This window comes from Chiloscyllium punctatum, chromosome 7, assembly GCF_047496795.1.
Source record: "Chiloscyllium punctatum isolate Juve2018m chromosome 7, sChiPun1.3, whole genome shotgun sequence".
Lineage (NCBI taxonomy): Eukaryota > Metazoa > Chordata > Chondrichthyes > Orectolobiformes > Hemiscylliidae > Chiloscyllium > Chiloscyllium punctatum.
Window position 1 is genome coordinate 45,731,544 of NC_092745.1, and position 15,324 is coordinate 45,746,867.

Genomic DNA, 15,324 nt, shown 5'->3' on the forward strand with positions numbered 1-15,324 from the left:
ATGCTGGTGTTGGACTGGGGTGTACAAAGTTAAAAATCACACGACACCAGGTTATAGTCCAGGGACCTGATGAAGGAGCAGCGCTCCGAAAGCTCGTGTGCTTCCAATTAAACCTGTTGGACTATAACTGGTGTTGTGTGATTTTTTTAACAGATGACACACGTGCGTGTGTGTCCTCACTCACAAACCGAGCTGCAAGTTCACTCCCTTTTCCAATACATATGAGAAAATGGGGTTTTCATTATATACCCAGAAAATGAGGCCCCTTTCCCAATTGACTGCACCACAACACTGTTTCCCCCAACCATTTACAGACAGGAACCATTTTTCACATTTTTTTTTAACCCAGGGCTTCACAAGCTGTATTTCTCAGTTTGAAGAAAATTACTGAAGTGTTATAGTGAGGTGGGTAGGCGTGAGGTTGGGGGGTGGGGGGGAACTATTTAAAGAGACACTCCATTCTGCTAGATTTGAATGACCAGATTGTTGTTTCCATGCACGGGAAGGGAAAAAAAAGAGAGGATCCTGTCTGTTCTCCTTCACGTCTGGCACGAAAGAAGACACATTTCCTCTTTGAACCTGCCGCGCCAGCTTCAATGGCAGGCTGGTTTGGAGGTGGCTGCAGGTCCCAGCCCCTGGTGACTTCCTGAGTTTGCAGTCCCTTGCCGTGGATCGGTGAAGCTGGGTACTTGTCCGGGTCGACTGCACCCCCTCCCCTTACAGTTTGTCCTCCTCCTTTTGTGTCTCTTTTGGCGTGGGTGGTCCGGGGGAGAGGGGGGGGAGCGGTTGTGGAAGAAAGTTTTTTTTAAAGAAACAAAAATACAAGACCTTTGCAGTAACCCGCACACAGACGCAAAACTCCGGGAGGGGAAGAAATGGGTTTGCTTTCTTGCTGGGGTCTTGCGCGCACACACACCCCTCCAGTCTAGCTTGTCAATCAGGGTAAATGGAGCGATCTGCTCCCCTCGCCTGCACCCACAGGTTGTAAAGTCATTAATTGCTCTCCAACCGGGTTTCACCAGGCTCTCTCCCTTGATGCGTTCCTCCTGTAGCTCTGCTGAAGAATGGCTGCCAAGCACTGGACTCTCTGCAACAGGTCTGCTGCGTTTTTCACCTATTCTGTGCTGCTCCTTCTGTGGCGGACCGAGGCACACGGCTATCCGGTAAGTTTATACCTTCCTCTCTTGCACACCCACCCCGCCAGCTTTGGTGATTTCCCCACCTCTCCCTCTCTCTCGGCTTTCTGGTCGCAACCACGACTTGCAACTTGAGCAAGCTGCCTGTGTTTTTTTTTATAAAAGAGGGGACAGCAGAAGGCAAAAAGGGCTGATGTGATGCGAGACCATCTCACACGTGTGGGAGATAGGGAAGCAAACATTTGCTTTCTTTCGGTTCCTCTGTCTCGCTGCTTTGTTTTGTAAATACGTTTAGACATGTAATCACAAATGACTTGCAAGTCAGCTGGCTTTAAAAAATGTTTTTTTTTGTTAAATAAGTGGCCTTGATTGTTTTGCATTTTCCAGATTTGTGAGGGAATTTTTGTTTGAAGAGCTGTTTTAAAACGCTTTGGAGAATATGTAAATTGAACTGTCCATTTAAGATCAGAGTTGTGGATGTGTTTTGTGCGCGCTTAGGCAGACACAACTGGCTGTACCAACTTTGACTGCCCAGTTAAACTGAACCAGCCGGATTTGAAATGTTTTTCGCGCTGCACAGTCTGTTAATACAGGTTTTCATTTTAAAACTTTGTTGATCCCTAATATTTCTGCCTCCACTCACTCATACACTCTCTCTCACACACATCGACAAAAGGAAATTACTGCAGATGTTAAAATCAAAGTTTCTTTAACCCCCCCCCCCCATTCCTGACATTGTCACTGATATGAGAAATCGGGGCTTTTTTGGATACCCAAAGTGGGAATTTAAGTTGAAGACGTGACATAAAATATTGGAGTGAATGCTTCCTGTAAACGACAAGATGCAGAGTTGAATTCGGTAGATTCATTTGTTGGGTGAAATGAATGAAACGGGGATTTTTTTTTGTGTGTGTATGAGAAAGACTAAGTGACCCAGTCTTTTTTTTCTCTATTTCTCTCTCAACATCGAGATGGAAAGGGGGTGGGGTTGGTGTGTGGAAGCAGTGAAAAGCCTGGCGAGGGCAGTTCGCAGCCCCCCTCTGTTCTTGCTTGTCTAGACTAAAGGAGAGGCACATTAACTTTGCCTCAAACTGAAGCCTTTCATCTGGCCCTGGTTCGGGGCCGTGTTAATGCTCTGGTACATCACGTGGGATTTGTTTTGTCTCTGGCCGGCGCTTGAGAGCTGCCAACCCCGAGGGGAGAAGCGATTACTGCGGGAGGGAGGGGAATTCTGTGTATATATATGTGTGTGTGTGAGAGAGAGAGACTATTCAATCTAAGAGCTTTCTGATCTAACTCAAAAGCAGGAAGACTTTTTTCTCCCCCCCCCCCCCCCCCCACCTCTCCAAATCTTTTGGCTCCTTATTAAAAAAAAATCAAAATTGGGCATCATTAGCTGAAACGATTAGCTAAACATTTCCCCTGGAAGAAAGAAATCTTTTGAAGGATTGTTTTGCTGCGGCGCTTTTGTGTGTTTCCGTTGCTCTTGCGGTTTTCCCACAGCCGCTTGGCGCTCAGATCACACAGCAATCACTGACCCCATCTCTTTCCCCCCCCCCCCGGTCCGGACTACCCCGTCCCAGTCCGGAGGACCCCACGCTAAACAGGAGCCCATGGGCTGAATACAGCAGCAAAGACTTCTACCGACGCCTTCAGGTGGAGAGACGGGAGATTAAAGGATGGCAGGTTAACCGTGCATAACATGCTCCTTCATTAAATACACAGTAGTTTTTTTTAGAAAAAAGCACAACTTGTCCAGAGAATGAGGACAGACATATTTTACACATGGTGTTCGAGACACCACCCACGCCCTCCACCTCCTCCAAGACTTCCGTTTCCCCGGCCCCCAACGCCTCATCTTCACCATGGATATCCAATCCCTCTACACCTCCATCCGCCATGACCAGGGCCTCCAAGCCCTCCGTTTTTTCCGCTCCAGACGTCCCCAACAGTACCCTTCTACCGACACTCTCATTCGTTTGGCCGAACTGGTCCTCACCCTTAACAATTTCTCCTTTGAATCCTCCCACTTCCTCCAGACCAAAGGCGTAGCCATGGGCACACGTATGGGCCCCAGCTATGCCTGTCTCTTTGTTGGCTACGTAGAACAGTTAATCTTCTGTAATTACACCGGCACCACTCCCCACCTCTTCCTCCGCTACATTGATGACTGCATTGGCGCCACCTCGTGCTCCCGCGAGGAGGTTGAGCAATTCATCAACTTCACCAACTTCACCAACTCATTCCACCCTGACACCTTGCTCCCCTTCCTGGACCTCTCCATCTCCATTAATGACGACCGACTTGACACTGACATTTTTTACAAACCCACCGACTCCCATAGCTACCTGGATTACACCTCTTCCCACCCTATCTCTTGCAAAAATGCCATCCCGTATTCCCAATTTCTTCGCCTCCGCCGTATCTGCTCCCAAGAGGACCAGTACCACCAGAGAACACACCAGATGGCCTCCTTCTTTAGAGACTGCAATTTCCCTTCCCACGTGGTTAATGATGCCCTCCAACGCATCTCGTCCACATCCCGCACCTCCGCCCTCAGACCCCACCCCTCCAACCGTAACAAGGACAGAACGCCCCCTAGTGCTCACCTTCCACCCTACAAACCTTCGCATCAACCAAATCATCCGCCGACATTTCCGCCACCTCCAAAAAGACCCCACCACCAGGGATATATTTCCCTCCCCACCCCTTTCCGCCTTCCGCAAAGACCGTTCCCTCCGTGACTACCTGGTCAGGTCCACACCCCCCTACGACCCACCCTCCCATCCTGGCACTTTCCCCTGCCACCGAAGGAACTGTAAAACCTGTGCCCACACCTCCTCCCTCACCTCTATCCAAGGCCCTAAAGGAGCCTTCCACATCCATCAAAGTTTTACCTGCATATCCACTAATATCATTTATTGTATCCGTTGCTCCCGATGTGGTCTCCTCTACATTGGGGAGACTGGGCGCGTCCTAGCAGAGCGCTTTAGGGAACATCTCTGAGACACCCACACCAATCAACCACACCGCCCCGTGGCCCAACATTTCAACTCCCCCTCCCACTCTGCCAAGGACATGGAGGTCCTGGGCCTCCTTCACCGCTGCTCCCTCAGACGCCTGGAGGAAGACCGCCTCATCTTCCGCCTCGGAACACTTCAACCCCAGGGCATCAATGTGGACTTCAACAGCTTCCTCATCTCCCCTTCCCCCACCTCATCCTCGTTTCAAGCTTCCAGCTCAGCACTGTCCCCATGACTTGTCCGACCTGCCTATCTTCTTTTCCACCTATCCACTCCACCCTCTCCTCCTTGACCTATCACCTTCATCTCCTCCCCCACTCACCCATTGTACTCTATGCTACTCTCTCCCCACCCCCACCCTCCTCTAGTTTATCTCTCCACGCTTCAGGCTCACTGCCTTTATTCCTGATGAAGGGCTTTTGCCCGAAACGTCGATTTCGCTGCTCGTTGGATGCTGCCTGAACTGCTGTGCTCTTCCAGCACCACTAATCCACTATTTGGTTTTCAGCATCTGCAGTCATTGTTTTTACCATATTTTACACATGGCATATTTGAGGCCTGGAATGTACTGTCTGGAAGCTGGCTGAGGCAAGGCGAAAGTGAGGACTGCAGATTAGAGTCAAGATTAGAGTGGTGCTGGAAAAGCAAACAGGTCAGGCAGCATCTGAGGAGCAGGAAAATCGACATCTTGGACAGCAGAGGGCTCAGGCAGCTTGCTGAGGCAGGTCACTTGGAGGTATTGGAAGGGGAATGAAATAATGCACGGGGTTAAGGAGGAATACAGGAAAGTGGCATTGTGTGTGAGGTTGGCCCAACACCTCTTGCTGTCATGTAATAATTCTGTCATTTATACAGACGAAACAGCATTCAGGCCACGCCGGCCACTCTGGTTAAAAAGAAAAGCAAAATCCTGCCAATGCTGGAAATCTGAAATAAAATCTGAAAGTGCTGGAGAAACTCAGCAGGTCTGTCAGCCTTTGTGGAGAGAGAAACAGAATTAACTTTGGAGTCCAGAATGACTCTTCTTTGAACTGCCCAGTCTGGTGTCTCACTGGAGCTTCCTCCTATCCTTAATTAATTCGATCAGGATAATTCCACACCCCCTCCTCCTCCTATCCAATCTAGCCTGCCTTTAAATGCCTATATGCTCATTTCAGATACTCCCTGTTGCGACCAGGCTACACTTTGCTCTTCTGCACAAGTGAAAACACTCTCTCTATAGTTACCCTCTCAAAGCTTTTCATGACTTTGAAAATTGTTATTAGGTCATACCTTTTTTTTTTCAAGAGAGCAGACGTCCAGCTGTCAGACCTGCTGAGTTACTCCAGCAGTTTATGGTTTTTGTTTAATATTGCACATTACTATTTTTGCAGCCTGAGATGCTGTGGGGTGCCAAAATGAACAATTATGCTTTGCCTACTCTGGGTTCCTTGATGGAAGTATTTAGATTGGTTTCCCACTGAGCTCCCACTCAGATCCCTTCTTTTCACGTAATGTGGAGGTGCCAGCGTTAGACTGGAGTGGTCAAGATCCAGAAGTCAGGTTTAGAGTGGTGATGGAAAAGCACTGCAGGTCAGGCAGCAGCCGAGGAGCTGGAGTCATACGACCCAAAATTATCGTTCAATCGATTTACTTGAAATCCACCTTTCTGAGCCCTCTGTCAGGTGGAGTGCAGCAAGGCACATCGGCAGAATTTATAGCAGAGAGTTCAAAAGGTCATACAAATGATGTGAGTGGAGTGAGTAATAATAATTCTCTGCAGGGGATCAAAAGTGTCAGATGGTGTGAATAAAGTGTCAACAGCTGAATAACAAGTGGATAGATGACCAAAATCCAATTAACTGATGCAGAGAGATAATGACAGCAAAATGAAAATGACGTTGTGCTGGAGATAAATCAAATGGCTGGAGTAACATGATAGCTAGAAGAGTCGCATGCTCATTTTCTAACCAAAGTAACAAGTGATCCAAAACTGTACAGGAGTGTTCCCTCCCAGTCGGGAACACTTCAGTGGTCAAGAAATTCAGCCTCTGATCTTCGGATAAGTGTCCTCCAAAGTGGCCTTCGACATACACAACAACGCAGAATCGCTGAGCAGAAATCTCTAGCTAAGTTCAGTACCAATGAAGATGATTTTGGGTTCATGTCGCGCTACATGTAATCCTACCATAATGTTCTGTATCTGTAGAATCTCCATTACTGTCCTGTTTAGACACAATCGCCTTGATAACTTATTATGATCTCTCTATTTTAATTACTTTGTACAGTTTGGATTAGTTGTTACTTTGGTTAGACCCTCGACATGCACCTCTTATACCTTTCATGTTATTCCAGCTATTCAGTTTGTCTCCAGCACATTTTTAATTTTAAAATTACCTCTCTGCCTCAATTAATTAGATAATAAGTCATCCCTTCACTTGTCATTCAGATATTGACACTTTACTTATATCATCTGACACTTTTAATCATCTGAAGAAACTTATTATTCAACCTGTCAACACTCCACTCACACCAATCGTATGATCTTTTGATCTCTCTACCTATAAATTTTGTGCCTCTCTGCACTTCACCTGATGAAGGAGCAGCACTCCAAAAGCTTGTGATTTCAAATAAACCGGTCGGACTATAACCTAGTGTTGTGTGACTTCTGACCTTTGAACAGTCAGGACTGCTCTACTTTGTCTTCCTGACTTTATTTTTTTTCTTCAGCTTGACTCAAAGCTATTTACCTCCCTCCTTATACAGTGATAGGAGCAGCACATAAGCAGACCTTTTGGTCCAACTTGTTCTTGCCGACCAAGTTTCCCTATCCATATTAAGCACTGAGCCATTGTGCCGCCCAGATTTTTAATCAGTCAGGGAATCAAGGGTTATGGGAGAAAAGCAGTGAAGTAGAGTTATCAGATCAGCCAAGATCTCATTACATTTTGGAGGAGATTCAACGGGCCAAATGGCCTAATCCTGCCTCAATGTGTTATGGTTTTATGTCTGATCAGTCCGTTTTCTGAGGATATGGATCCTTTATCAGCACACTTCTGACAATGACTGATTTGTACTTAATATAGCCCCCTTGTTTTTGTGTTTGTACTTAATATAGCCCCTAGACTCAGATCGTTTAGTCTCCTTGGGTAATAGGACATACGTTTCTTGAACTTGCTCTGAAACAGCAGTGTTCATTGTTGGATAGGCCTCTTTAATTGTGCTAACCACTTGAAGGAGAAAACATGCATCTGTCTTTTCCTCATCAAACTTGGGGATTAAATGGATGAATTGAATACCTCCGTCCTTAATTCTGAGTTGGGTGTGATTCCCTCACCAGAGCTGAGTTAATTAGGATCTTCCCCTCTCAGTTCAAGTTATTGCACTTCAAACTCCCTTTCCCTTTTTCCCTCACTGTCCAGGTTTAGCAATTCTCTCCCTTTTTCTTGCCGAGAATTCTCTTTCATCTTTGTTGGAATTCCAGTTGTTCAGTTGTTCCAATTTTAAACATAGGTGGAATCATAGAATACCTACCGTATGGTAGCAGGACATTCAGCAAATCAAGTCTACACCAACCCTCTGCAAAGTATACCCCCAGACCTACCCTGCATCTCCCATAGCTAACCCACTCAACCTGCATGTCTTTGGACTGTGGGAGGAAACCAGAGGACTCGGAGGAAACCCACGCAGACATTGGGACAATGTGCAAACTCCATACAGACAGTCACCCCAAGGCTGGAATTTTACCTGGGTCCCTGGCACAGTGAGATTTTGACTGATTGGTTTCAGCTGTAAATATTTTGCCACCTGGTTTGCAATTTCTCTTTTGCTGGCTTTCACATAGGCTTCCACCTTGAAGTGCTTAGCTCCCTCTTTCAGCTATTCAAAGTGTTTTTTCTTAGTTTTTGCTCAGATACCTTGTCTTGTTCTATGAAATCATTAATATCAAATGTAGACTGCTTAGCACCAGCATATTGTAGATTCAAGAAAATCTTTTTGCATATTTTAAAAACTCTTTTGTAGGAATTATTTATTTTTCTCTACTCCAATTCTTCCTGTAGTCTCTTGGAATGTATTGGTCAATCTCCCAATTTTGTTGCAACCAGATGTAGAGGGATGAATTAGTTTCCCTCTTCATAACTCTCTCTAGGATGGTCACAATGAAGATTTTATATATTTTAAACATGGTACTAATTAAAATTAAGGAACCAATTAAACATTTAGGAACAAATTACTGCAGATGCTTGCATCTGTACCGAAAACAAAAAAGTGTTGGAGATCACAGTGGGTCAGGCAGCATCTGGAGAAAAACACAAGCTGGTGTTTTGAGTCTAGATGACTCTTCGTCAGAACTGACATGATGCACTGTGATCTCCAGCATTTTTTGTTTTCAATTAAAAGATTTCATTGAGTGAAAGAAAGAGAAATTTTATTATTTAGTAACCCCAAGAAAAGTAATAAAATGCAACCTCAAACATACAAAACGTAGTGGTATAACAATTAAAAAGGGAATAGTGAGTCATACAAAAAATCAAGAATAGGCAGTTAAAAGAACCTTTTGAGTCTTTGAGGTGGTAGGTTTTAACCTGTAATCATGGCTTTATTTTTGATAACTTGTATTCTCAGTTGTGACAACATTTGCAGATATCCTTGTTCTCTATGAATACGTTTCTCTAATTTGTTTCACCACTGGGTGCTATTTATTGAGCATTAAGAAGAAGAGGGCCAAGCCTCTCAGTTCTTCTGTTATGAATCCATAATTCTTTTCTTTCTACCCAAAGACTCTTTCCTGAAAAATGGTTCCTTCCTGTATACCCATGTCTGGCTTCGATGTTTGTTCAAATTAGATAAGCTGCAGGTGTGTTTTTCATCTAGTTGCCCAGAACTCAAGGCTGATTCTCTTGGGATAAAACTTCGGTTGTCACCATAGCAAATTTGAATTGAGGAAAAAATCTCAAATTAAAAAAACTAGTCTAATTAGTGATTATTGTTATGAAACCCCATCTGGTTCACTAATATTCTTTAGGGAGGTCAGTTTGTCACCTTTACCTGGTCTTACCTCTTTGTGACTTCAGACCTCCAGGACTCCAGACTCCTGACCTCCATGTGACTCAATTGGAAGAGCTTCTCCGGGACTGCTTGGAATTGGTGGATTGGACCTTATTCAAGTTCTCAGCTGTAAATCTAGACTAGTATGCCACCACCATCACAGAATTCATTAGCCAATACATAGATGACTGCATACCAAAGAAGTCAATCTGGGTGTTCCCCAACAGAAACCTTGGATGGACCAGGAAATCCACTGTCTACTGAAGACCAGGCGTGCAGCATTCAAGTCAGACGACCTAGACCTATACAGAAAATCCAGATATGACCTCTGCAAAGCTGTCAGAGACCGAGTTAGAGGTCCAAACCAACCATACGGGCACCCACCACCTGTGACAAGGCCTACACAACATAACGGGATACAAAATGCAGCAAAGCAAGATAGCAGACAAAGTCACATTCCTCCCTAACATGCCGAATGCTTCCTATGCTCCGTTCCAGCAGAATGCCAGCGGCGCGGTGTCACCTGCCCCAACAGCCCCAGATGCACCTGTTCCCTCCGTCACCACTGCAGGTGTCAGATCGGTCTTCCTGAGAGTCCATCCAAGGAAAATGATGGACTCAAACGGAGTCTCGGCCATGCACTTAGATCCTGTGCTTGCCAGCTGGTGGAGGTATTCACTGACACCTTCAACCTCTCCCTCCTACAAGTTGAAGTCCCACCTGCTTCAAGAAGACCACCATCATTCCTGTACTGAAGAAAGCACATGCCGTGTGCCTTGATGACTACTGCCCAGTGACTCTGACCTCCATAATCATGAAGTAGCATTGAGAGGCTGGTCATTGAGAGCCAGCCTGCCTCGATTCCCTGCAATTTACCTTCCGATGTAATAGGTCCACAGTGGACGCCATTTTCCTAGCCCTGCACACATCCCTGGAACATCTAGGCATGGAGGACATCTAGGTCAGACTCCTATTCATTGATTACAGCATCACCTTCAACACCATTATCTCCTCTAGACTGGTCTCAAAACTCTGAGACCTAGATCTTGGCTCTGCCTTCTGCATCTGGATCCTCAGCTTCCTGACCCACAGACTGTAAACAGTGAAGGTAGTCAACTGCACCTCCTCCATGATAACCCTCAACATTGGAGACCCTACCCCAGGATGTGTTGTCAGCCCCCTGTACACCAATGACTGTGTCGCCAAATTCCGAATGAATGCCATCTGCAAGTTTGCTGACAACATCACTGTGGTAGGACGGATATCAAACAACGATAAGTCAGAATTTGATTTCAGATGGTCAACATGGTTTCGTCAAGGGTAGGTCATGTCTCACAAATCTCATTGAGTTTTTGAGAAGGTGACCAAGCATGTAGATGAGGGTAGGGCAGTTGACGTGGTATACATGGACTTCAGTAAAGCCTTTGATAAGGTTCCATATGGTAGGCTGATGGAAAAAATGCAGAGGCAATGGAATTGAGGGTGATTTAGCAGTTTGGATTAGAAACTGACTTTCTGGAAGAAGGCGGCGAGTGGTGGTTGATGGAAAATATTCAGCCTGGAGTCCAGTTACTAGTGGTGTGCCACAAAGATCTGTTTTGGGACCACTGCTATTTGTCATTTTTATAAATGACTTAGACGCAGGCGTAGGTGGATGGATTAGTAAATTTGCAGACGACACTAAAGTCGGTGGAGTAGTGGACAGTTTGGAAGAATGTTACAGGTTGCAGGGAGACTTGGACAAACTGCAGAATTGGGCTGAGAGGTGGCAAATGGAGTTCAATGCAGCTAAATGTGAGGTGATGCACTTTGGGAAGAATAACGGGAAGGCAGAGTACTGGGTCAATGGAAAGATTCTTGGTAGTGTGGATGTGCAGAGGGATCTTGGAGTCCACGTGCATAGATCCCTGAAAGTTGCCACCCAGGTGGATAGTGCTGTGAATAAGGCATACGGTGTGAGGGTTTCATTGGTAGAGGGATTGAGTTCCGGAACCGCAACTTCACAAAATTCTGGTGCGGCCACACTTGGAATATTGTGCACTGTTCTGGTCGCCCCATTACAGAAAGGATGTGGAAGCAAAGGTGCAGAGGTGATTTACCAGGATGTTGCCTGGTCTGGAGGGAAGGTCTTATGAGGAAAGGCTGAGAGACTTGGGTCTGTTCTCATTGGAAAGAAGAAGGCTAAGGGGGGATTTGATAGAGACATACACGATGATTAGAGGATTAGATAGGGTAAACAGTGAAATACTTTTTCCTAGGATGATGATGTCAGCTTGTACGAGAGGGCATAACCACAAATTGAGGGGTGATAGATTTAAGACAGATGTCAGAGGAATGTTCTTTACGTAGAGTGTGGTAAGGGCCTGGAATGCCCTACCTGCTAATGTAGTCAACTCAGTGAGATTAGGGAGATTTAAACAATCCTTAGATAAACACATGGATGATTTTGGGTTAGTGTAGGGGGACGAGCTGAGAATAGTTCACAGGTCGGCGCAACATCGAGGGCCGAAGGGCCTGTTCTGCGCTGTATTGTTCCATGTTCTAGAATACAGAAAGGAAATAGAGGGCTTGGTGTCATGATGCAAGGATAACAACCTCTCTCACCATTTCAGAAAAACAACAGAACTGATTATTGACTTCAGGAAGAAAGGAGTATACAACCTCATGTACATCAACGGGGCTGAGGTTGAGATGGTGAGAGCATAAAGTTCCTAGGAGCGAGGATAACTGATAACTGATAACCTAGACGTTTCACGTAGACACGGCAGTCAAGAAGGCACAGCACCTCTTCTTCCTCGGGCGGCTCAGGAAATTTGGCATGTCCGTAAGGATCCTCACCAACTTTTACAGATGCATCATAGACAGGTGTACAACGGCCTGGTACAGCAGCTGCTCTGTAGTGTGCAAAAACGGTCAGTGTAACACTGCGCTTGCATCCGTAATTGTCAGTAACTGCAGGTACCAAAGATAGGCAGTTAATAATGTTGTACATTGTGAATAATTTGTTATCTGGATAACATATATGGATTCATGACATGACTCTAACACTTACTACAAAGATCAGTACAATTTTTAAACCAGAACCGATATTAAAGAAGGTGGTGTGCACAGCTTAGACCATCATGGAAACCAGCCAGCCATCCATGGATTCCATTTACACTTCTCATTGCCGCAGGAAGGCTGCCAACATCATCAAAGACCCTTCCCACCCCAGTAATGCTCTCCTACAACCTCTTCCGATTAGCAGAAGATATAGAAGTTTGAACACCAACAGGTTCAAGAGCAGCTTCTTCCCTGCTGTTATTAGACTGTTGAATGGACTCTCTATATTCAAATAATGTTGATCTTGTTAATGTTGATCTTGCTTTGCGAACCTCCTGTGCGGCCCCTCTTGTCTGCCTCACTCTGTCTAAGCACCTATGATCTGGATGTCCTTGTTTGCTATGGTCTGCCTGCACTGCTCACAAAACGAAGCTTTTCACTGTACTTAGGTACATGTGACTACAATAAATCTAATCAAATCAAAGTCTTGGCGATGAGGTAAACTCTTAAATTCCCTCTGAAATGTCCTAGCAAGTCACCTACATCCCGTGAATGAGTTGAAAAGACGAACTATATAAATGTTGAACTTTAGGATGAGACTAAAGGCAGGAATGTTTGGTAAAGGCTGCCATTCATAATTTCGGATTAGAGGTGAGGCAGTGGAGTTATATGAGGATTGCTAAACTCTACTTGCTTAGCTCGTGAAGACTTGAAAGGTGTGTGTGCGCGCGCATGCGCGCGTGTGTGTGTGCGTGCATGCGTATATTTTTGTGTGTGTGTGTGGCTATGAGCTGTTTGCCTTCATTGAGAAGGACTAGAATAAACTGGTCAACTATATTGATGGGTCTTTCCTGTCACAGTGTACATTTCGTCCATTTATATTTCAATTTATTTGTTCATGGGATATAGGTGTCGCTGGCCGCACCAGGATTTGTTGTCCATCCCTAGTTACCCACAGTGCAATTAGAAGTCAACCACATTGCTAGGAGGCTGGAATCACATGTAGGTCAGACCAGGTAAAGATGGAAAATTTCTTTTCCTAAAAAACATCTGACTCACTAATGTTCTTTATGACAAGCATTAAGCTAGTTTTGTTTTCATCCCCTGAGGAATGGTTGACCCTTGTCCCTATTTGGGTAATGCTTCAAAACATTCCAGATTTGCCTGGGGTAGTGTGCAAAACGGTCAGTGTAACACTACGTTTGCATCCGTAATTGTGAGTAACTGCAGGTACCAAAGATAGGCGGTTAATAATGTTGTACATTGTGAATAATTTGTTATCTGGATGACATATATGGATTCATGACATGACTCTAACACTTACTATAAAGACCAGTACAATTTTTAAACCAGAACCTATATCAATGACTCAAGTGAAGTGTTATAACGCTTGAATCTTTCATGAACGACCTTTCACCTGAAATGTTAACTTGTGTTTCTCTTCGTTACTGCTGTCTGATCTGCTGGGTATTTCCAGAGTTTCTACATGTTTAGATGTTTTTACATTAGGTTTTATAAGAGCATAAGCAATAGGAGCAAACATAGAACGTTCAACCCCTCAAGCTTGCCCTACCATTCAAAGGATCACATAATTTCCAACTTTACCAGTCCAATAGAAATCCAAAGAAGCACATGCTGATATCGAATCAAGCTAGTATGGAGTTTAAACACTAAGGTACACATGGTGAGACAATGACCAGCTGTATGTTCTACACAGGATCATTCAGGGCTTGTCCTCAGGAGCTAAAGATTGACACTCCAAAAGCACTTGATACAAAGAAAATCTGGGAGAAACTTTAGAGGTACTTTTTTTTAAAAAAGTTTTGCTACACTATAAATGCTGCCTTCCTTTAAGGTAATGGTTTAGTATCTACTATCTCCAATATTTCCATGACTAAACCATTACCTTAAAGGCCATTACCTTAAAGGAAGGCAGCATTTATAGTGTAGCAAAACTTTTAAAAAAAAAAAGTACCTCTAAAGTTTCTCCCAGATTTTCTTCGCATCAGGTGCTTTTGGAGTATCAATCTTTAGCTCCTGAGGACAAGCCCTGGATGATCCTGTGTAGAACATACAGCTGGTCATTGTCTCACCATGTGTACTTTAGTGTTTAAGCTCTGTACTAGCTGGACTCGATAGCAGTACGTCCTTCTTTGGACTGATAAGAGGTAGCTAACTTTCTGAGTCTCCGTGCTGCTCAAAACCAGATGGTGGAAATGCTTGTGAAAACGTGATGGAAGAGAAAGGCCAGTCGACCTTTTCAAAGGTCAAATGAGAATGCTGCATTCTTTACGTTTTCTACGAGTTCAAACTTGCTGCCTGTGGATTGTGGAAACAAGGAGATATGAACACAGTGATCATTACTGGAGATTTCTGTGCATGAGGGCTGTAGTAAGCCCTTTACAGTATAGCAGCGTAAACTGCCTTTAATTTTTTCTGCCTACTGTGCCTTTAGTGAACTGACACATCATTCTCCACTCAGTAAGAGTTATGTTGATAATAGTCACAAGTGATTCTTTCTGATCACGTTGCAAGGTGTTCTGTGATGCACTTGTTATGCCTGTTGTCTATTCTGTGTGCAGATGTGCTTTGATACTTGTCAGTGCCTCTATTAGAAGGCTATTCAGCTAGCTGGGTGTTAAGTTGCTTCAGGTTCTGGGCCTATGGTTCTGTTATTGCTGTGGGTGCCTGGTGCCATAGGGCAGCCTCATTAGTGTCCAATTTGCATTTTCTAATGTTATACTCCATTCGACAACTTTCTGCCTACTTAATTAACCTATTTATATCTCTGTAGACTGCTTGTATCTCTTTCACAACCTGCCTTCCCACCTATTTTAGTGTCAACTGCAAATATGGCTACTGTATATTCCCTTTCTTCCTCTGAGTCATTAATATATACTGTATTGTAAATAGTTGCAGTCCCAGCATTGATTCCAGTGGAACCCCACTGGTTACAGGTTGCCATCCTGAACAAGAACCATTATTCTCACTTGCTGTTCCCTGCCCATAAGCCAGTTCTCTGTCAACATCGATAAACTACCTCAACTCTGTCGGCTCATATCATATGACTAAACCTTTTGTGAGGTACCTTGTTG

The 15,324-nt window shown here is 44.6% G+C and overlaps 1 protein-coding gene across 8 annotated transcripts in view; it reads left to right on the plus strand.

The window, feature by feature from the left end:
• Positions 1 to 467: 467 nt before the first annotated feature.
• Positions 468 to 15,324, plus strand: part of LOC140479622 (ADAMTS-like protein 2) — a 135,572-nt gene continuing 120,715 nt past the window's right edge. For 2 of the 8 annotated variants that reach the window (XM_072573495.1, XM_072573496.1), the window contains exon 1: positions 781 to 1,163. In XM_072573495.1, the coding sequence (XP_072429596.1) occupies positions 1,036 to 1,163 (128 nt within the window). In that variant the 5' untranslated portion in view covers positions 781 to 1,035. Of the gene's footprint in view, positions 723 to 780; positions 1,164 to 11,736; positions 12,100 to 13,138; positions 13,246 to 15,324 lie in introns of those variants that run through there. The other 6 variants (XM_072573490.1, XM_072573491.1, XM_072573494.1 and 3 more) reach the window with 5 other exon arrangements.